This window comes from Asterias rubens, unplaced genomic scaffold (assembly GCF_902459465.1).
Source record: "Asterias rubens unplaced genomic scaffold, eAstRub1.3, whole genome shotgun sequence".
NCBI classification, from domain to species: Eukaryota; Metazoa; Echinodermata; class Asteroidea; order Forcipulatida; family Asteriidae; genus Asterias; species Asterias rubens.
Window position 1 is genome coordinate 71,970 of NW_022985696.1, and position 22,590 is coordinate 94,559.

Below are 22,590 nucleotides of genomic sequence, written 5' to 3' on the forward strand. Positions count from 1 at the left end.
TTTAACAGACAGAATATGCTGTGCAGCACCCAAAGTGGTGCCTGCTGCAAAGGTTGTCCTTGCCCCTTAAAAGAGCGAAGTTAAGTCCAGGCCTCGAAATCACCCAGGGCACCCACAGCATTGGCCGTGGTGCCCTATACTTTTGCTGAGGTGCCCTTTACATTTTCCTCATAAAAGTGCCCCGTATCAATTGCTGTGCCCCTCCCAGAGCGAAGTTCAAGGCCTACAAGTCATAATGAATTATTCATTATTCATCATGTATTATTCATGATCTAGTGACTCCTGTTCAAGTCCTACATGTACAAGTCATTATGAATTATTCATGTAAACAGTCATCAAGAATTATTCATTATCTAGTGACTCTCGTCATTAGGAAATAGGCAAGGATGAATATTGCGACGATGATTGCGATCAGGTAACACATAAGCCGACGATTATGACGACCAGAGGAGAGCATTCCATCGAAGCGTTTGATTGTCCCTCCGAGAAGACCAGCCGAGCTGTCAAAATCTCCATCCTGGAAAAACAACAGAAAACTGTTTTTGGATTTACTCTTATTAAAGGCACTTGTCACTTTTGGTAATTACTCAAAATAACTGTTCGCATAAATTCTTCTTTGGTAACAAGCAATGGAGAGCTGTTGATAGTATAAAACATTGTGAGAAACGGCTCCCTCTGAACGTAGTTTTTGAGAAAGAAATAGTTCCTCACTAAAATATCTGACTTGAATTTGAGACCTCAACTGAGGTCTTGAATTTAAGGCGTCTGAAAGCACACAACTTCTGCGACATCTTCTGTAGGCGCTTTGTAACCTTAGGAGAAAGGGGCCTCATATAAATGCTTATACGTATGTATGTATGTATGATTTGCACTTAAAGACAGAGTGAGGACACTGGCCTTCAACATTGCCAATATACCCCGACTAGGCCCTATAATCTTGCATTTGCGTATTAAAAAGGAAACATTTTGGAAAAGTACACAACCATAAAATTAGTAATTTAAAAGTAAATAGTTTCCTATGCACTCACCATTCCCTCTAGGTATCTGTTCTGGTCCCTCGTTTCTCCCTCTATGTCTAACGCTAGCTGCACATAAAAAAAAATACGAGAAAAGATGTATCAGCTTTGTTAACATTTATTGTTATGAGAGATCGCCCAATATCACAATGCGGCGGCTGGCTGGACGGCCACTTAAAGGCAGTGGACACTATTGGTAATTACTCAAAATAATTATTAACATAAAGCCTTTCTTGGTGACGAATTATGGGGAGAGATTGATGGTATAAAACATTGTGAGAAACGACTCCCTCTGAAGTGATGTAGTTTTCGAGAAAGAAGTAATTTTCGATGAATGCGATTTCGAGACCTCATATTTAGAACTTGAGGTCATGAAATATCTGAAAGCACACAACTTTGTGTGAACAGGTCGGTTTTTTTTCATTGTTATCTCGCAACTTCGACGACTAATCGAGCTCAAGTTTATCACAGGTTTGTTATGTTAAATGCATATGATGAGATACACCAAGTGAGAAGACTGAATCTCCACATAGTCCTAGCAGTAGGTCTGAAATATTTTTTACCGATTTCAGAGTTGAGACTTTTGAAGAGAGTCCATCTTGGAGTCGGTTGTTTTCTGCTTCTAACATATCCTCTGTTCCTGAGGCCCCGCCTCGCCCTGCAACAACAAACAACAAAGGAATAATAATAATACTATGGGTACGTTCAATCAGCTTCACTGGGTCTACACCGCGGTGCCCACGCGGGTGAGCCCCTGACAAGAGCTAACCAAACGAACACACTCGCCCTCTTGTGGTGACGGCATGCACCTCAGGTCAACCCCAAGCAGCCCACTCCACAAGCAGGGCACTGGGGGCTGACCCAGGTGAGCCCGTCAAAGCTATTCGAACGTACTGGCGCAGACCGGGGTCGACCCAGGGAAGCTTAACGAACGCACCCATAAAGTGGCTTCTCATAGCGCATATCCGTCACTCAGTGATGATCGAAACGCTTTCAACATTCAGTATTTTGCTGCAAGGTATGTGGGACTCGAAGTCTGAATTATATGAGACTTCCTCCTTTTTTTAACATATAATGGTCTACACCTCATAGAACTATGAGGTTTGTTCCGCCATTGGGAGGAGGGTTACGTTATCGCAACTAACTATCGCAACTATGCAAAATGTGTAATCACTTTTTCACTATTTTTTCGCGACCAAGATGGCCAATTGACCTCAAACTTCTACAGGTTTGTCAGTTTATGAATATGGTGGAAAGTCCTTAAAACTGCCAGCAACTGTTTTGTAAGCAAAAGCAATTATGTCACAGTAATGTTCCTCTAAATGAAGGAACATTCCAGAATTGGTTTTGCTAGCAAAACAGTAGTTGCGATAATAACGTAACCCTCCTGCCGACAGCGGAGCTTGAGGGTTATGAAGCATACTCAAGTGATAGTTCAAGAACAATTCGTTACGGAGACCGTGCTTTCGCCAAAGCTGCTCCTGCCCTATGGAATAAGCTCCCAGTCTCACTTCGCCAAACAACATCACTCAACAACTTTAAGAGGGAACTTAAAACACACTTGTTCACTTAGACTTTCATTGGGTTTCATTATGTTTTGTTTATTCTTCATTTTCTATTGTATAGTGTTTTCATTTTGTGTAAGCGCCTTGATCGGTTTTCTGGAAAAGTGCACATTATAAATTTATATTATTATAGTTGCGTTAACAGTTGCTGGCAGTGTAAGCACTTATGAACAGAAATATTTCAAGGCATGTTTTCTACTATTCAGTATGTTTGATGAGTATCATCATCATCATTAGTTAGATTAAACTTCTAAAGGCCGAGTCACACTGCAGCGATAACGATAACGATCAAGACGCAAAGAGAACGCATTCTAGTATTGGTTGAATTGCTCCACGCAGAATACGCACACACTCATTCAACCAATGCGGACTGCAGTCTCTTTGAGTCGTTATCGTTCTTGTTCTCATTATCGCTGCAGTGGGACCGGGCCATTAGACTGTTTAAATGTAGGTAGGTCTAAATCTTGAGTGTGATCTTCACAATTTTTGTTTATTACCAATTCTGTAAGTGTAACGTTCCTTTTATATGAAAAGTTTTAATATATTATAAGTTTAAAAAGTTATGTTTTTTATTTACAGACAGAAGACTGTGTATGATTACTGTAATGTGACACAAAATCACACTGTTTATTTTATAAAAAAAAGTAATAGCGCAACTGGTCAATATCATTTTGTACGCTTAATTTATTTTAAAACCTGAAAGTTAAACTAAAGACCAAGTCAAAGAGGACAAGTTTTAAGATGTTCAAGATTTCACCTTTGAACTTAGTGCTGTTATCAAAAATGAACTGCAGTTCTAACTCAATACAAACAAACCTTTACAAACACAAAATCGCTAAAAATGAGTAAAAAATTACCGTTTCGTGTCCTTCCACCCAAATCCATTTTTAGTTGACTGTGGTGCTGACGACGTGGTGTTTTTCCCAGTCAGACAACTACATTACACCAAAAGGGGAAACTCTAATTTAATTTTAACTAGATACTTCCGTCAAATTCAACTGAGGAAAAAAACAGATATGTGTGCCACATATATTCCTTAAACCATCCAATGTCTTCTAAAATTTTATCTTTAACATGAATTTTTTTTATAGTTCAAAGTTTTTACATTATAATTTCCTAAAGTCCCTCAATTGATTACACCTTAATTAAAAGTGGAGCAACCCGCAAGGGTCTGTGTCTAGCTGGTTCCCTTCATTGAATATGAATTTGATATGATTTTCCGAGTACCAGTGCTTTGTTTACAAGTGGCTCGTCATTCACACACAATGCCACTTTCTTGCAGACGACATTTTCATGACATTTGACGAGTGAGTGCAACTAAACAAGCATGGCAGTGTATTTAACCTCTGTTCTAAAAAGGTAAGTCTGCTCCTCAACTCTGTGTTCTTGTTTGTTTAGCTTTGTGTTTCTTCGGGTGTGAGTCACAAAATAAGGAAAGTTATTCTTAAAAACCTCGTTGAAACAGACTACAGAGTGAGTGGTGAATTCAGCCTTCTGCTGCTGTGTTGAACTTTTCTCCCCAGAGCAGACCAGAGGGTTGAATATCGTTCAGGAGTGCCAGTCTGGGATGATTTTGACAGCTTTTGTCGAATGACCGAAGATGTTCAAAAAGTGTACAGTGCCCCAGTTATGGGTCTACTCTTTTTGCTCCATCATTGACAGATTTTTGCATAAATTAGAAAACGAAGAACTAGCTGGGCCACAGGCATTACAATTTCAAAACTTCAAGTCAAAACCCTAGTCAAAACCCTCAGTTAACACATAGCCCAGGTTGGACTCCACCTTTGCATACAGTGGCACTGACTGACATCCTATACCAGGGCTAGCTAGGTTAAACTAGCTCACTACTCCAAGAACTATATTCAGTTTCGTCCGGCTATCGTCTCCCGTGACGATAGCCGGACGAAACCGAAATAGTTCTAGGAGTATAAGTTCACATAGTAATTCTTGCAATGTGAGCTTTGACTTGAGTTTTGAGGTTAGGGCCTCCTACTTATAAACCTTTTTAAGAGCCTGGAATTTTATCTTTGGGAGGAGGGCAAGGCCATTTTCATCTTTGGGAGGAGGGCAAGGCCATTTTCATCTTTGGGAGGAGGAGGGCAAGGCCATTTTCATTCTGAAAAACTTTAAAGTCTATCATTTTATATGGACACATCCATGCATGAACCAACAATACAAGGGCACAGAGCACAGAGGCTATTGCCTCCATGTAAATTATAGGCCTGTTTTTTTTGTTTTTTTTTATATTTATAAATTTTGATTAATTCCTCTATTTTTATTTTTCATTTCTTTGTTTGTGTTGCGCATAAAATAGAAAGAAGCTACTGCATTATGTGCTATAATTATTTGTGGTTATTTTATTAATAATATTTAATGAAGCTCTTTCTTTTTAATCTCTGCAGCTTTAAAACGAAGGAAAGTGCATGAAAATGCTCGTCGCAATGGCCGTGTGTAGAGTCGGTCTGCAGTATAAGTGTGCTGCACTAGTCTGGTGACATCAACAAACAGGGTATTCCTACCATTGCTGCCAAAGACTTGTTCTGCACTTTTGCTGGACAATATTTATAAAAACTAAGGTCAACATGATGCATTATTTACAATTTGCCCTGCTACTTTTACTTCTGGCTGAAGTAGTGAGGGGTGGTTCAAAAGACACCCTCCCCAAATTCCCAAACAAATCTGGGACAAACACAAACAAGAATGAAGACAAGAAACCACCGATCAGCAAGACAGATGGTGGAAAGAGTGGGGGTGGAACCAAAGCCACGCCTCAAGCCACACCCCAACGAGATCTATTCATGAGAATACATGATGGCTGGAGCGCTTGCGAGCGAAGAACTTCAACATCGTGCGGATCATTTCTACAAAACATTACCTGTGTCTATATCCCTGATAATAAACAAGTTCCGATGTATTTTTGTGACTCTTTACCCTCTTTGGGGTCGACTTTCCAACAGTGCGACCACTGTTCGGAGGATTGTGTGATGACCACTTGGTCAGCGTGGACGCAATGCAGCTCAACATGTTCCCCAGCGACAAGGTACAGAACGAGACGGGTGTTGACGACTGCGAGGAACGGTGGGCAGGAGTGTGGGGAGCTGTCGGAGAGCGAACCGTGCACAGAGCTCGACGGGTGTGAGTTTGAGGTTCACCTGACGACTTACACATGGAAGATCGGGGAGTGGAGTAGCTGCAGACAGGTACAAGTTGTAATGTTTTGTTTTTAAAGATTACATAAATGCTTCTCTTCACCTAGGTGTATAGGCCTATTGGAGCCCTGATTATTGGGGAGTGGAGTATTTGCAGACACTGACAAGTTTCAGTGTTAAGATTAAAAGCTTTCACAAAATTGCTTCTCTTAACCGGGACCCTGATTGGGGAGTGCTGCAGACAGACAAAACAGTGTTTTGTTTAAAAAATTAAAAAAGCTTTAAGTTCATAATTACTAATCCCCTTTTAAGCGCTAATTTAAGCATATTGGGGTTGTACATGGGTACGCTCCCCTGGAGAATTAAGAAAGTTATAGGCATGATCTAAAAAACCTGATGAGCAGCCACGATGCCAATTGTATTTAACTGTTATTTTGTAAATTGTCATCAATATAAATGTTAATTGTATTTTTTTTTTTAAAACAGTATAATTTAACTTCCTTATCTATAGTATAAGGAAGTTAACAAAATTTTTTAAAATACTGTAACGAAGGAATATTAAACATTATAAAAACAGTATAGTTTAACTTCCTTAAGGAAGTTAACCAAATTCAAAAATAAGTACTGTAACGAAGGAATCCAAATTCCGAAAGAAAAACAAATAACAAATTAACGGTCTTGAATAAAACAAACAATAGCAAGTGGGCCCTAGAAAAGTAAGCACAAAGTGGTTTGTTTCATACAGTGGTTTAAAAGTTCGCTTTTCTGAAAGTCCCTTGCTTCGCAACCAGAATTTTTAAAAACAAAATAATTTAAATGAAATGAAATGTGCCCTATAATGAGTCATGAAAAGTGGAGAGGGGCTCCCAGGTAATTTTGTGTGTGTAATGTTGTGTCCTCGTTTGGTTTTCAAGAGTAATGAGGTTGGTCATCCAAATGTCACATTTTGAACAGCACATTGCAGATGACTCAAGTTGTGTTGCATCCATGACTCATCACTGTGATGCATACAACTTGATACACTAGGGGGGATTTCTACTTTAAAGAAACTGGACACTATTGGTAATTGTAAAAGACCAGTCTTCTCACTTGGTGTATCTTAAAAATATGCATAAAATAACAAACCTGTGAAAGTTTGAGATGAATTGGTCATCGAAGTTGCAAGATAACTTATATGAAAGAAAAAACACCCTTGTCACACAAACTTGTATGCTTTCAGAAACCTGATTTTGAGACCTCAAATTCTAAATCTGAGGTCTCAAAATCAAATTCTTTGAAAATTACGTCTTTCTCTAAAAATATGGCACTTCAGAGGGAGCCGTTTCTCACAATGTTTTATAGGCCCTACCATCAACCTATCCCCATTACTCGTCACCAAGTAAGGTTTTATGCCAATAATTATTTTGAGTAATTACCAATAGTGTCCACTGCCTTTAAGCAAACAACAGCTGAATACTAGTAACAAGCAATAATGAAACAAATTGAAATTTGGTTGGTAATCCTGTTTTTATCAAGGAAGAAATTTCATGCTAAGCAATTTTTTTCTGCTTCCAGGCTTTATGAAATTGGGCCCAGGTCTTTGACTAAAGGTGACTCATACTTTTTAAAACAATAGATTGATCCTACAGGACATCCAAATATGATAGGACGATTAGCTCTCAATCTCTCATCCTGTTACAGGAGAAGAGGCAATACCTTTGTTAGCCAGGCGGTCATTTAAAGGCTTTGGGTAATTTTTCTAAATGTCCAGGATACATTAAACTTACAGGGTTTGAAGAAAATGATAGTGGAAAGCTTCTCTTCAAATATTAATTACTGCTCGGTGCTGTAGTTTTTGACAAATGAGTAAAACAGTGTCATGAAAGTACGTTTGTAAATGATTAAAAAATAATATTCGTCTCATGAGACGAAAATTATTTTCATGACATTGTTTTACTCATTTCCCAAAAACTACAGCACCTCAATAAGTAATATTTTCAGGGAAGCTTTCTACTATCATTAGCTTCAAACTGTGTAAGTTTAGTGTAAATCTGTGGACAATGTGTTTTTTGTCCTACAAAAGTTACATAGACCCTTTAAGCTAACCACATTCACCACCAAGCAATCATAAAAACAATGAGTTTGAAAACAATTGACTCTGTGGGCCTAATGGTGAAACAAGGTTAGGGGTCACGCATTGTACTATTGTGACATTCAGTTCTAAATTATGGCATCACCATTAAATCAACCATGGAAACCATGATCAGGGTTCAAATTATGTACTGGACCGCTGGCTCGAGGCCAGTGGTTTTTAGTGTCGGCAAGATTCTAAATTTTGATTTGTGTCTTTACATAAAATTTTGGTCAAGTACCGGTATAAACAGGGTTGGATTTCACAAAGAGTTAAGACTAGTCTTATCTCGACTTAGCACAAGTTACTCGTCCTATATTCTTAGGACTACCCATACGCTTTTGATATCTCCTATAGGACCAGTCCTAAGCTAGTCCTAACTCTTTGTGAAATCGGCCCCTTGCTCACACAAAGTTAGGGAAACTTTGTTTAACCAAGTATATCTTTATTATTTATTACTATTTATTATATTATCAAATCAATGCAAAGCTGAAGTGTTCCTCAATCAGTGCAAATTTGGTATCATTTAAAAGAGGAAAACTTCAACTCTCTGCATACTTGGTTAAAAAAAGTTTCCTAACTTTTTGATGAGCAGTTTAGATTCTAAACTGTGTTCTCATTTTCTGGTCTTGTATAAAATCTCTGTCTAGTCAAGATTCTCAGCTACTCGTGAGTCCAGTAAAAGATTCTGAGCTACAAGTAAGTCCTCAAGTGAGTCTTTAGGGTTCTTCCCCTCAATTTCAATCACACACAAAACAGAATGATTTTCTTTAGTCTTAGCACCTCCATGGTCTAAGTGTATACGTTCAAATAAAAAAAGTTTAGATGGTAAACTATGAATTATAATTCTGGTTTTGTACAGAATCTGGGTCTAGTAAAATTTGTGAGCTACAAGTCAGAGTCTCGAGTCTCACAATGCCTTTCAATCCAAATATCGTTTCAACAGTTATAAACAAACAAAAATCTAGTCTAAGTGTTTGTTCAATTCAAAATTTAAAAAGTAAAGATGATTGACTGTTTTGGCAAGAACTGTGAGGCGATGTATTTTTGTACAACAACTTGGTCTAGTCAAGATTCTGAGCTACTCGTGTCCAGTTAAAGGAACACGTTGCCTTGGATCGGTCGAGTTGGTCTTTGAAATTTTATATTTCGCAAAGTAAAAGGAAAACCATGCAATTTCGAGGAAAACTTGTGTGGATCATTTTATTCTACTTTTAAAACATCTTTCCAACCATATGCATTTTTTTTAAATGGTTACAAACGCTTTATATAGACCAACTCGTCCGATCCAAGGCAACGTGTTCCTTTAAAGATCCTGGAGTTACAAGTCCTGCCGTCGATTTCACAAAGAGGTAGGACTCGTCTTATCTCAGTAACTCTTCCTAACTTGGGATTAATCTTAAGGTCTGCATGCTACAGTGCAGGGTTGGGACTCGTCTTAAGTCCTAACTTAGTCTTAAGTTAGGAAGAGTTTTGTGAAATCGACGGCTGCAGTCTTGTGGGTTCTTCCCCTCAATTTCGAGCCCTGAGCTTGCCTTAAGATGCATCCCCTTCATGACATTCTTCCCCTTAAGAACTTGTTGTAACCACGGGGAGCTAAGCTGCCCCAACAACCTTGGAAACACCATTATGTATGGATGAAAAAAGAACAACATTGAGTTGTTATCTTTGCTTTTAAGCTCTCTAGCCTATAACACCAGCTCGTCACTCACTGCACATCCAACACAATCAAGCTGTAATCACAGCAATCCAATGTTGTGTCAATCCATGCACCAAGTAAGGCCTTAAAGGGAATGTACGCGTTTGGTAATTACTCAAATCAAATATTAACTTAAAAACTGACTTGGTAACGAGCATTGGAGAGCTGTTGATAGTGTAAAACATTGTGGGAAACGACTCCCTCTGAAGTAACATATTTTTTGAGAAAGTGGTAATTTCTCACTAAAATAATATTTCTTGCTAGAAGTCTTTTATTCCTATCTGAAAAATTCGCCCAACAAGGGTGTTTTTCTTTCATCATTTTCTCGTAACTTGATGACCAATTGATGAGCCCAAATTTTCACAGGCTTGTTATTTTATCCTTATATTTGGATACACCAAGTAAGAATACTGGTGTTTGACAATTACCGAACTTTACCTTCCCTTTAATCCAATGTTGTGTCAATCCATGCATCAAGGAAGGCTTTAATCCCCAACCCAAAACCCCACTGTAATCCTGTCCGGAATGTCTCAAGCCCAAAACAGGACAAACAAGGGTGAACAATTGGAGACCAGCGCTAGATGGAAACTCAAAACTGGTTATTCAATGGTTGGATAGTTCACATCAGATTGGATTTACTTATTGCGGGTAATTTTGTTTTAAAGACGACTTTTGTCCAAACCCAATCAGGGGAAGGAACAGAGATTTATTGAAGTCAAACATCTTGAGAATTAAAGTTGGATTTAAAGTTTGGTTTTTCTGACATGATTTTATAGGGCATTGATGAGGCACTATAACCTGAGTTGGGTCTAAGGTTTTTTTCTGACATTTTTTTGGAGGGCATTTTATAACCACAATACTGTTTGTCTGATTAGGGAGAAACTGTGAACAAGGCACCTACAGATGAGATTGAAAGTTGGGTGTCAGCTATTTTTCTGACATGATTAAATTTACCGAGCATTGATAAGGGACTTTAACTAAAGAGAGACTGTGCGTCTGAATAGGGAGAAACTGTGAATAAGTTACCTACCATGCCTACAGATGAGATTGAAAGTTGGATGTAAGCGTTTTTTCTGACTCAAACTGGTAATTCAATGGTTGGATCGTTTACATCAGATTGGATTTACTCATTGTGAGTACATTTGTTATAAAGACCACTTTAGTCCAAACCTGTTCAGGGAATTAAGGAACAGTGCAGATTAAAAGTCCCTTGAAGTCAAATATCTTGAGATTTAAAAATTGGATTTACTCATTGCGGGTAATTTTGTTTTAAAGACGACTTTTGTCCAAACCTGTTCAGGGGATCGAAGAAACAGTGCAGATTAAAAGTCCCTTGAAGTCAGATATCTTGAGATTTAAAAATTGGATTTACTCATTGCGGGTAATTTTGTTTTAAAGACGACTTTTGTCCAAACCTGTTCAGGGGATGGAAGAAACAGTGCAGATTAAAAGTCCCTTGAAGTCAGATATCTTGAGATTAAAAAATTGGATTTACTCATTGCGGGTAATTTTGTTTTAAAGACGACTTTTGTCCAAACCTGTTCAGGGGATCGAAGAAACAGTGCAGATTAAAAGTCCCTTGAAGTCAGATATCTTGAGATTTAAAAATTGGATTTACTCATTGCGGGTAAATTTGTTTTAAAGACGACTTTTGTCCAAACCTGTTATGGGGATCGAAGAAACAGTGCAGATTAAAAGTCCCTTGAAGTCAGATATCTTGAGATTTAAAAATTGGATTTACTCATTGCGGGTAATTTTGTTTTAAAGACGACTTTTGTCCAAACCTGTTCAGGGGATGGAAGAAACAGTGCAGATTAAAAGTCCCTTGAAGTCAGATATCTTGAGATTAAAAAATTGGATTTACTCATTGCAGGTAATTTTGTTTTAAAGACGACTTTTGTCCAAACCTGTTCAGGGGATCGAAGAAACAGTGCAGATTAAAAGTCCCTTGAAGTCAGATATCTTGAGATTTAAAAATTGGATTTACTCATTGCGGGTAAATTTGTTTTAAAGACGACTTTTGTCCAAACCTGTTATGGGGATCGAAGAAACAGTGCAGATTAAAAGTCCCTTGAAGTCAGATATCTTGAGATTTAAAAATTGGATTTACTCATTGCGGGTAATTTTGTTTTAAAGACGACTTTTGTCCAAACCTGTTCAGGGGATGGAAGAAACAGTGCAGATTAAAAGTCCCTTGAAGTCAGATATCTTGAGATTAAAAAATTGGATTTACTCATTGCGGGTAATTTTGTTTTAAAGACGACTTTTGTCCAAACCTGTTCAGGGGATCGAAGAAACAGTGCAGATTAAAAGTCCCTTGAAGTCAGATATCTTGAGATTTAAAAATTGGATTTACTCATTGCGGGTAAATTTGTTTTAAAGACGACTTTTGTCCAAACCTGTTATGGGGATCGAAGAAACAGTTCAGATTAAAAGTCCCTTGAAGTCAAATATCTTGAGATTTAAAAATTGGATTTACTCATTGGGGTAATTTTGTTTTTAAGACGACTTTTGTCCAAACCCAATCAGGGGACGAAACAGAGATTTAAAATCCCTTGTCGAAGTCAAATATTTTGAGATTTAAAGTTGGATTTAAAGGTGTTTTTTTTTTCTGACATGATTTTATAGGGCATTGATAAGGCACTACAACCACAGAGACTTCCATTGTTAAAAAACTTGCTGAAAACTCATTTATTTAAATCCTTATACACTTAGCTCGTTACATGTCTTGACAGTAGATTATTCATTGTATTTTTTTTTTTTATCTACATTTCTTTTTTGTTTTATATGTATTGTTTTTTATTCTGCACAGCCTCGGAATAGGGTCATGTACACTAGATAGACGGGGCATTATAAATGCATTATTATTATTATTATCATTATTATTATTATCAATATTATTATACTGTTTGGCTGGGTAGGGAGAAACTGTGGATTAGAAATCTACAGATGAGATCTAAAGTTGGATGTAGGCTTTTCTGACATGATGTTGTACGGCATTGATGAGGCACTATAGACCTTTATCATGGTGCAGCCATCTTGAATTTTGCCAGTTGATATCAATGTAACCAAACCGAGGCTGGAAGAAAACAATAGTCTGGTTCTTATTTGTAAAATGATTATTAGCATTCATTATTTTTATTTGATACAAGGAACATGACCAAGATGGAGACAGCATGATAAAATGTCTATAACATTAACAACAGAGAGACTGTTTAAAGTTGGATGTAAGGTTTTGTTCTGACATGATTTTATAGGGCTTTGATAAAAAAAGTCTACCTTGTATAACCAAAGAGAGAATGTTAGTCTGAGAGTCTTGGGTGGACCTGTGGATAAGGCGTCTCCAGACCATTCAAACCCCATTGTCTGAGCATCCAATAGAAGGAAACGACTGAAGACTTGTTGTCTTGTTTGCCTTCTCCTTTTTCCAACCCCCCCCCCCCCCGATCTGTTTCATTTATGTTCTAACTTTTTCGCATTCTTCCCACCGTTGTCCTGTGTGTTTCCATTCCTTGCTAATGGTGTTTCTTCCCTCTACCCCTTTTTTGTCTCCTTTTTCATTATATCCTTGCTTTTTCTGTGTGCTTCCTTTCCGGCTCTCCCCCTCTCTCTCTCTTTTCATTTCTTTGGATACACCTGTATCTGTAAAAGTGGGTTGTGTTGTGTTGCCATTTGTAGCCTTTGAGAAAGACGCTAGGGTCAAAACATTTTATGCACTCACTTGTGGTTGTTCCTACATCTCGATCTGTAAACTTTTGTGTTTTTCTAAAAGGCAGTGGACACTATTGGTTATTACTCAAAATAATCATCAGCATAAAACCTTACTTGGTTACGAGTAATGGGGAGAGGTGGATAGTGTAAAACATTGTGAGAAACGGCTCCCTCTGAAGTGACATACATTGTAGTTTTTGAGATAGAAGTAATATTCCGCAAATTTGATTTCGAGACCTCAGAGTACAATTTGAGGTCTCGAAATCAAGCATCAGAAAGCACACAACTTTGTGTGACAGTGGTGTTTTTTTCTTTCATAGTTATCTCGCAACTCCGAGGACCAATCAAGCTCAAACTTTCACAGCTTTGTTATTTTATGCATGTTGAGATACACCAAGTGAGACGACTGGTCTTTGACAATTACCAAAGGTGTCCACTGTCTCTAAAATACTTTTAAAAAACTCCATAAAACTTTTCTTATGTTGGATCTTGTAGATCCTTTATTTTAATTTTGTTTAATGATTGCTGGTGAATAAAATGATATGTCATGAAATAGATGGATCTAATTAGATTTTTTTTGTATTTTTATTGTTGTAACCCTTCCCCAGGGTGAGGGGTTTTTTGGGGTTCCGTTTTGGGGAATAAAATTTGATACAATACAATACAATAAAATATAATGAAAAGGCTGTCCTCGCAGCACAAGGTTGATTAACACAAGTCTAACGTTGATAAACATTAGGCCTACAAAATGAAATTAAATTAGGGTTGAAAAAAGCCATCTAATCATTCAGCAAAACAAAAAGAAAATTGACAAAACGAGCAATAAAAACCCGAGAAACTATTTGTTTTTATTGGACATTAGCCCAACTTGTATTACACATTCAATCAGTGAGCTCTTCAAACATTTTTTTTCTGATTCGCAAATCCTCTGTTGTGGTTAATTACATCCCAAGTGTACAACAATGAATTTCTAAAAATAACTGGACTTGGCCCGAACCACATTGTTTCATTTTCAATGCCAGCCAATAATTGGACAGATAGCCTTGAAGGATGTTTAAAAGCACAGTAAAAATGCCTTTGGTTTTTTAGAACCGTTTTTTTATTTTATGAGAAAATAGAATTAGCTGTTGCAAACAACTTACCAACCAAATGGACCGATGGTATAAATGCAAAAAAAAAATTGCGTGACCTTTCAACCCTAGCAGAGTTTTTGCTGATGGAGAACCCATGATTGTTTTTATCATACATAAATTAGTCAATTCTTTGTTCAACCCCAAAAATCATTTCAAAATTTACCCAGTCAGTTTCCCTTGTGGTTTATATTGATATCTGAAACAAAAAGTCGCATCCCCTTAAGGTGATCCCCTGGCTGCCGTTTCCCAGGTTGTATCGTAATTTGCGTGTGATCCCTGGCTACACGGCAGTTAACGGTTGTATGGCTTCTGACTGGCACCCCCGAACAAAGATTTTACGAAATAGGGACACCGCCAATATACAAATGTAGGGCTAGATAGCTCAGTTGGTAGAGCGCCGGCACGCTAATCCGGAGGTCGTTGGTTCGAATCCCACTCTAGTCAATTCTTTGTTCAACCCCCAAAATCATAAAGTATGCAGATCTGTGCAAATTTCATTTCAAAAGTGGGGCATGCTTTTGGGATCGCCGATAATCTAGAGCAATTGTCCACGCACTGAGGAAGAGTTATCTGTATCTGGAACAATCTAAAGGCTAAGTAGGATTTGAAACTTTGCATCAAGGTGGAAATAAGATATAGAAGAGTTTGCGGTAACACCATGTAATGACTGTCTCTAAATGAGTTGGGGTGGTTCTGAAAAGAACCGTTGGTTTAACTCTATAGGCTATAATGAGAGACTTTATTTCATGCTTCTCAGATTTTATTCTCAAAAGTTTTTGGTGGAAAGATCGAAACCTGATATCTTTTTTCCAAAACACTGTTGCATAAAATGTTTTATGCTATCAAAATCTGACTGTACTGTACTTCTATCTGAGGATTGATTGGGGTTCATTTTAAGAGTGAATCAACCAAACACTCAAAATAAAGCTGACTATTCTATTTGTTCAAATTTTATTTGTCAATGTGTTTTTTCATTCTTGCATCTATTTTAATTAGTAATTCATTCCTCTATACATGACAGAAGGTCACATTGCTCACAATGTTTTTTATTTTCAAGTACGCGCTAATCCTCCAATCAGATTCGCAGAATGGAGTGGCGATAAAAACCTATTGCACGGCTAATATCACTACCATGCGTCTTTTGTGTTCTATGTCACGCGTCAGGTTTGCTTGAAGATAAATACATTATTCTACTCGCGCTTGTGTGATAACTTATAATACTAAGAACAGCTCCCTATTACCCATACCAAGTAAGGTGTTATGCCAATAATTGTTTTGAGTAATTAAATAAGTGTCCACTGCCTTTAACAATGATTATTCATGTAACTCAAGTTGAACTGTATTTTTTCCTGTGTGGGTTTCCCAGCAGGCAAGCAGTAGAGAGGTTGTGGTATTGGACGAAATTACGCTCCATATCCCCAAAATGAAACCCTTCCTTTAAAGCCATTGGACCCTTTCGGTACAGGAACAACAACAAAAGTTCACAGATTTACAAATAACTTACAGGGTTTACAGAAGGTAGTGGTGAAATACTTCTCTTGAAATATTATTCCATGAAATGCTTTACTTTTTGAGAAAACAATAAAACAATATCAATTCTCGCTAACGAGAATTACAGATTTATTTTAAACACATGTCACGACACGGCGAAACGCGCGGATACAAGGGTGGGTTTTCCCGTTATTTTCTCCTGACTCCAATGACCGATTAAGCCCAAATTTTCACAGGTTTGTTATTTGATAAAGAAGTTGTGATACACGAAGTGTGGGCCTTGGACAATACTGTTTATCGAAAGGGTCCAATGGCTTTAAAATCATGAGGAATTCTTGTGGATTTGCTTTGACCTCCATGCTTTGCTAATAACAAACTCAATTTTATTTCCTGTGTAGGTTTCCCAGCAGACTGGTAGTAGAGGTTGTGGTATTGGACGAAGGTTACGCTCCATATCCTGTGTGAGCAGCCAGGGGGAAATAGTGGATAGCAATCAGTGTCTGGATAATCAAGGTGAAACAATCAGCTTTGAACTTTTTATTGACCTTTTTTAAAGGCAGTGGACGCTATTGGTAATTTTACTCAAAATAATTATTGCCATAAAATCTTACCTGGTAACGAGTAATGGGGAGAGGTTGATAGAATAAAACATTGTGAGAAACGGCTCCCTCTGAAATGAGTAGTTTTCGAGAAAGAAGTAATTTTACACGAATTTGATTTCGAGACCTCGGATTTAGAATTTGAGGTCTCGAAATCAAGCATCTGAAAGCACGTATACATGTAACTTCGTGTGACACGGTTGTTTTTTTCTTTCATTATTATCTTTGCAAAAACCAATTCTGTAATGTTCCTTTAAGATCCGTACAGAAATCCAATGCCAATGTATGATAAAACTCACCACCAAAGTTACATGGGATCATCAGGCATACAACCACAGAGATGCCAAGTCCAGAGGCCAGCTATGCGTGAGATTGTTCAAAGCTCACCACCACCATCCCCCCCCCCCCCCCCCTGAAAAAAATGTCAGTTTTAGAAGGCCTTTCAAAATCGCCGCCCAACTTTTTTTTTTTTTTTTTTTTAAATGCAGAAATTTAATTGTGGACAAAAAAGTGTTCCACAATGCATCAAAAACCTCTTCAGAATAAATAAAACTCATATGAGGTACACAAGAGATGTTGATGGTTAATGCGGAGGTACGATTGTGTCAGATTATTTCCCCCCAAAATAAAAAAAAATCAACTAAAAACGATGTCCAAAATCCTCTGATCGCTTTTTCTGCCTGTTGTGTCTTTGCTATTGGAGCGCATTTAACTAATTTGCTAAACGAATCGGGAAAAACTTGTGTGCAATAAGCATTTTGCGCTCTGCCGAATTTTAGCTGAACCGGCTGGTAGAGCAAAAGCGTGCGCAATCTGCAAATTTGCGCTCCTGTTTGTAAGGCAGCCCAAGTTGATGATTCTAATAAACTGTGTGCAATCTGATGATTGTACAAGCATTGTAGATTGTGTTTTTTTCTGACACACGAGCGTGATTTGGCAATGCACGGTCGTTAATTTTTATTTTTTTTCCCGGTCTAGCCCCAATGCGTGAGAAAATGGTTGCTGTGCGTGTGAGCGTGAGACAGAGCCCAAATGCGTGAGTCTCACGCCTAATGCGTGAGACTTGGTAGGTCTGCAACCACCATAATGAGCCCAATAAATTTTTGTGTTGAGTTTCCGTCTACGAAGACGATGGATTTTTGTTTTCCTTATAATGACGATGACAGATCAGAAGTAAAGTAAACCACAAGGCTGACATTGCTCGTACAATTCCACTAGACTGCAGTGATTGATTGAAATCAAAACATTACAGAACTTATTTTGTAAGACCATGAGTCAAAACGAGAAAGAACTTTGTAAAAGAAAGATCAACATGACAATTTTCCCATTTGAATATTGAGATTTATATTATTAGTATGGGTAGTGTATACGCTTTGAAACTTAGTCAAATTCACAGATTTTATACTCTGGAGCGAGAAAAAGTTATTCCTAACTACATGGGTCTTAGGTGGGGGGGGGGGGGCTAGTGATAGACTCCAGCACTGAATCATACAACCCGTACTTTACCCATCAAATGAGTGACTTGCAAAAGAAATGCTACTACTTCCACCATCTACTCCAGTTAACAATAAACACTTAGGGGCCCCTTTCAATCTAGACTTTTCTACATCAATGCTAGTCTTAAGATTGCAAAAGAAAACAAAAACATTTTAGTTATCATTAACCAACCCACTTCAGTACAAGGTGTTCTATTTCACAAATTAAATTATTCCTGATAACTTGGGTCTTGGGGGGGGGGGGGGGGAGGGAGTAATGCCAGACTCCATGTCACTGAATCAGGCAACCCCCTACTTTGCCCAATAAATGAATGGCTTGCAAAAGAAATGCTACTACTTCCACCATCTACTCCAGTTAACAATAAACACTTAGGGGCCCCTTTCAATCTGGGGTTTTTCTTCACCAACGCCTGTCTCAAGATTGCAAAGGAAAACTTCTTAGCTACCACTAACCAACACACTTCAAGGTGTTTTATTCCCAGCCTAGGCGTAAGAATGGGTAGTTGACCAATCATTCCCCCCGACACCACCTGTAATCCCTCTATTTATGTCCCCTTGTGACCTACCAGAAAAGTGTCTTTTAAACTCACTCCAGCCCAGCGTGTCATCGATTTCAAGCACCATTTCTTGTAAATTAGACTAAAAGTAATCCTTCAAGGTTTCTTGGAGTCCTGCTGATTTTGTATAAATCTGTCATCAATGAATTGTCCAGAAACTGTCAATAAAAAAGTGCTGAATCCTTTCATTTCAAGACAGCCACATACCATATCTGCAGTCAGCTCCAAACTCTCCCTGATTCTACAGAAAGTTCCCTGAAAATAAATCAATCTTTCCATGTTTTTAAGAACAACTTTGGAAAACTTCCTGACTCAGCGGAAAATTCACTGAAAATAAATAATTCTTTCAATGTTTTTAAGTGAACAAATTTGAAAATCTCCCTGATTCTGCAGAAAGTTCCCTGAAAATAAATAATTCTTTCCATGTTTTTATGAACAAATGTAAAAAAATTCTTGATTCAGCGGAAAGTTCACTGAAAATAAAAAATTCTTTCCATGTTCTTTTAAAAATGAACAAAATTTAATTTTAAAATCTCCCTGATTCTGCGAGTGCCCTGAAATTAAATCAATCTTTCTGTGTTTTTAAATGAAAAAAAAATAATTTCAAAATCTTCCTGATTCAAACTCCATTTCCTGTTGAAAGTAAAATCTTCCTGATTGTTGTACAATCTTCCTGTTTGCAGGATGCAAATGCTGGCAGCTCTGGTGTGACAAACACCATAAAAGGCAACGTGTCCCTTTAATATCATTATCAACTTTTCCTAAACACAGATCCTCGGAAGAAGGACTCGCAGCCTCAAGCCGTTGCTGGCTGCTCCTTACCATGTGACTGTAGGACCTCTTCATGGTCTGCATGGGGACTCTGCTCAGAAACCTGTCAGCACCGGTCTGGACCAGTTAGAACCGGTCTGCAGACCCGCACTAGGGAGATTCAGAGACTGCCAGAGAACGGTGGGTTACCGTGTCCGAGCCTGATGGAACAGCGGGAGTGCGAGGGAGAGGTTTTGCCGGAGTGCCCAAGATTTGAGTGGGTTGCTGAGGTAAGAGGTTTGTTCTTTGCAAACCATAAATGATAATTTCTGTATAAATCCATCTCCACACAATGCCTCAGATCACTTGTTGTTGGTGCTTGGGTAGCCCTGGCGGCCTCACACTTTCATATTGTTCTACAGTGACGTCCTGGATATCAGGGTAAATGTACATTTCTGGGGCGGAAAATTTTCAAAGCTCATTACTCAAATGTTACCTGCAAGAAACCACTAATTTCAACAGATTCACATTCCATGGCAGCATATGTTTTTTCTGCGGTGGGTTTTGGTCGTCATGTGTTCTTTACAAATTCGTCATTTTCATGAAACATTGCAGCTCCCAATGTTAAGGATTTCACATTTTTTTTCGTACTCTCACTGTCTGCCATGTGTAGCAGAAAAAAATTGCTAAGGTGCAAGTGTATTATGCAGGTTAGCAGAAAATTTAGGCGGCCATATCGCGCGTTCACCATGAATTTGCATTGTGACGTCATTTATTTTTGTGCAGTTAGCAACAGAAGGTTAGCAAGACTTTTTGTGTGCTTACGTTTTAGCAGCGCTATGAAATGGAAATCGCACAGTAAGCACCACAAATTGGCCGCTGAGCAGCGTTATGAAATTGGACCCTGGACTCTATTGATTACCCGTTTCGAGTTTTCCAATCCTTCTGAGCAAGACACTTCACTATAATTGCTTCTCTCCACCCAGGGGTAAAATTATGGGTACAAAGTGTGAGGGCAGAGTTGGTTCTTGTGATTGATTAGCCTTGATTGCGCTACATATTTTGGGGCACAGGCTGTATACTCCACAGGGAGCCGAGATGGTTTAAGGAATGATTTAAGGCCCAGTGACCAGGGGTAATAATGTTCAAGCGCCATGAGCGTCACTGCGTGACGGACCTGAGCGCTATGTAAGCAGCCACTATTATTTTCTACTATTTTTTTTCCCTTATCCTCCAGGATTGGCAGCGATGTCAGTTAACACATGACAACGAGGGTCTTTGTGGAGCTGGAAGACAGAGACGTCAAGTGTATTGTATTGAGGAAGGAGATGAAAGTTATATCCCGGTCAGTGAGGAGTCTTGCATCACTTCACGTAAGTACCTCCCTTAAAGAAAACAAGAGCAGAGCTATTGCAAGGAGGTTTCATTGTGTAATTTCTGCCTATTTTTTTTAATAAGATTTTCAGCTCGGCTAGCCTGCTGTTGGCAAAAGAAAATTGAGGGAAATTCAATGATCTGGAATGTCCATCGTAAAGGCTCGGTCCCACTGCAGCGATAACGATAACGATAATGATAACGACGCAAAGAGAACGCAATCCATTGGTTGAATGAGTGTGCGCGTATTCTGCGTTGAGCAATTTGACCAATACAATGCGTTTTCTTTGCAACGTGATCGTTATCGTTTTCGTTATCGCTGCAGTGGGATCTGCCCTTAAGTCTGCCCACAAAATAGTTTGCAGATACAAATAAACATAATCTGCATCTCACAGATAAAAAATTTCCTTTCTTTCCTCAGCCGTCAACTCCTCCCTCCACCAGCCACCGATGAAGAGAGCCTGCTGGGTAAACTGCCCCGTTGACTGCCAGCTGGGTCAATGGCAAAACTGGTCTCCTTGTTCTAAGAGCTGTGAAGAGGGTGTCCAGATACGTACTAGAGACGTCCTCGTGGCTCCGGCGTTTGAAGGGGGGGAGTGTGGACCGTTGGCTGAAGCTAAAGAGTGCGAGTTTGTGGAGTGTTCTTGGTGGCACACATGTAAGAATAAATTTATTTTACATAAACTGCCTGCAGCCGACTTTACGAAAAACTAGGATTAATCCGATCTCAAGTTAGGACAAGTAACTCGTCCTAACTTTAAGGATGGGTTCAAATAGTTCTTAAAATGCCTTAAAGGAACACGTTGCCTTGGATCGGATCGGACGAGTTGGTCTATAAAAAGCGTTTGTAACCGTTCGTTATAAAATGCATATGGTTGGAAAGATGTTTTAAAAGTAGAATACAATGATCCACATACATTTGCCTCGAAATTGCGTGGTTTTCCTTTTATTTTGGGAATTAACACGGTCGGCCAATTATGGGAGTCAAACATTATTGACTCCCATAAATGGCCGACCGCGTTAGTCGATGAGGTAAAAGGAAAACCACGCAATTTCGAGGCATGTTTGTGTAGATCACTGTAATCTACTTTTACATCATCTTTCCAACCATATGCATTTTATAACAAACGGTTACAAACGCTTTTCAAAGACCAACTTGACCGATCCCAGGCAACGTGTTCCTTTAAACTATCGAAAGCTGCTGTAAGCTTCTTAACCAATTAAATTTTTATCGCCATTCGTTTTAAGATTGATTACCAAACATATACCTTTAACTCCACAGCCAGATGGACCAGCTGTAGTTTAAACCGTGGCATAACAGACTGCGGTTCTGGTGTCCATGCGCGTGTCCTCTACTGTATGAGCGCCCTCGATGAGCTGCTAGATGACGAGTTTTGTCCGGGTGAAGAGCCACCATGGCAGGAGACCTGTAAGATTCCCTGCCCGACGGATTGCGTCATCTCAGAGTGGTCAGATTGGGGTTCATGTTCCAAGACGTGCGGCAAAAAAGGAGGAATGCAGATGAGGAGCAGACAAATTCTTGGTAATTTTAATAACTTAGTGGCGTGACGTGGCAGAGCGTATAAGAACACAAGGTCTGTTTGTTGATAACAAGACTCAAGTTCTGGTGTTTCTGATCAGCAGAGTGTGGGTTCATGTCCTGGGCCCAATTTCATGGCTCTGCTTACCGTAAGCACAGAATCGGCGCTTACTGAAGCAGGGAATTCTGTGCTTACAGCAAGCGTAATTCATGGGTTAGCGGCGAATTTAGGCTTCTGTGCGTGCGTACTCCACGTTACTAGGCATTCAAGGCTTACAAGGCTTGCGCAGAAATTTGACACTTGCACGTAAGTGGGGAATCACAATCGTAAGCAAAGAATTCGGCGGTAAGCGCAGAATTCGGCGGTAAGCAGAGCCATGAAATTGGGCCCTCGTCTTGA

General features: G+C 38.8%; 2 protein-coding genes and 1 non-coding gene across 3 annotated transcripts in view; 2 read left to right on the top strand and 1 right to left on the bottom strand.

The window, feature by feature from the left end:
* On the bottom strand, window positions 1-3,498 carry LOC117305689 (BET1-like protein). Its single transcript, XM_033790549.1, has 4 exons — window positions 3,439-3,498; window positions 1,580-1,674; window positions 1,029-1,085; window positions 1-517 (listed from the first exon to the last, which is right to left on the bottom strand). The coding sequence occupies exons 1-4, from the start codon at window positions 3,464-3,466 to the stop codon at window positions 350-352; spliced, it is 348 nt and encodes a 115-aa protein (XP_033646440.1). The 5' UTR covers window positions 3,467-3,498; the 3' UTR covers window positions 1-349.
* A 350-nt stretch (window positions 3,499-3,848) lies between these two features.
* The window catches only part of LOC117305698 (thrombospondin type-1 domain-containing protein 7B-like), a gene marked incomplete at its 3' end in the record, with an annotated part of 29,010 nt that continues 10,268 nt past the window's right edge, over window positions 3,849-22,590 (top strand). The window contains exons 1-7 of the mRNA XM_033790569.1: window positions 3,849-3,940; window positions 4,984-5,781; window positions 16,273-16,387; window positions 19,298-19,566; window positions 20,514-20,649; window positions 21,072-21,308; window positions 21,933-22,193. Coding sequence (XP_033646460.1) covers window positions 5,164-5,781; window positions 16,273-16,387; window positions 19,298-19,566; window positions 20,514-20,649; window positions 21,072-21,308; window positions 21,933-22,193 — 1,636 coding nt within the window. The remainder of the gene's footprint in view (window positions 3,941-4,983; window positions 5,782-16,272; window positions 16,388-19,297; window positions 19,567-20,513; window positions 20,650-21,071; window positions 21,309-21,932; window positions 22,194-22,590) is intronic.
* On the top strand, window positions 14,755-14,827 carry Trnas-gcu. The gene has a single exon. It is a non-coding gene; the product is annotated as a tRNA-Ser (tRNA).

Coding starts and splice junctions, on each gene's coding strand:
- LOC117305689 (XM_033790549.1), bottom strand. CDS start 3,466: ATGGATTTGGGTGGAAGGACACGAAACG. Junction 1,675..3,438: donor GGGTGGAAGGACACGAAACG/GTAATTTTTTAC, acceptor TTGTTGTTGCAG/GGCGAGGCGGGGCCTCAGGA. Junction 518..1,028: donor ACAGATACCTAGAGGGAATG/GTGAGTGCATAG, acceptor TTGTTTTTCCAG/GATGGAGATTTTGACAGCTC.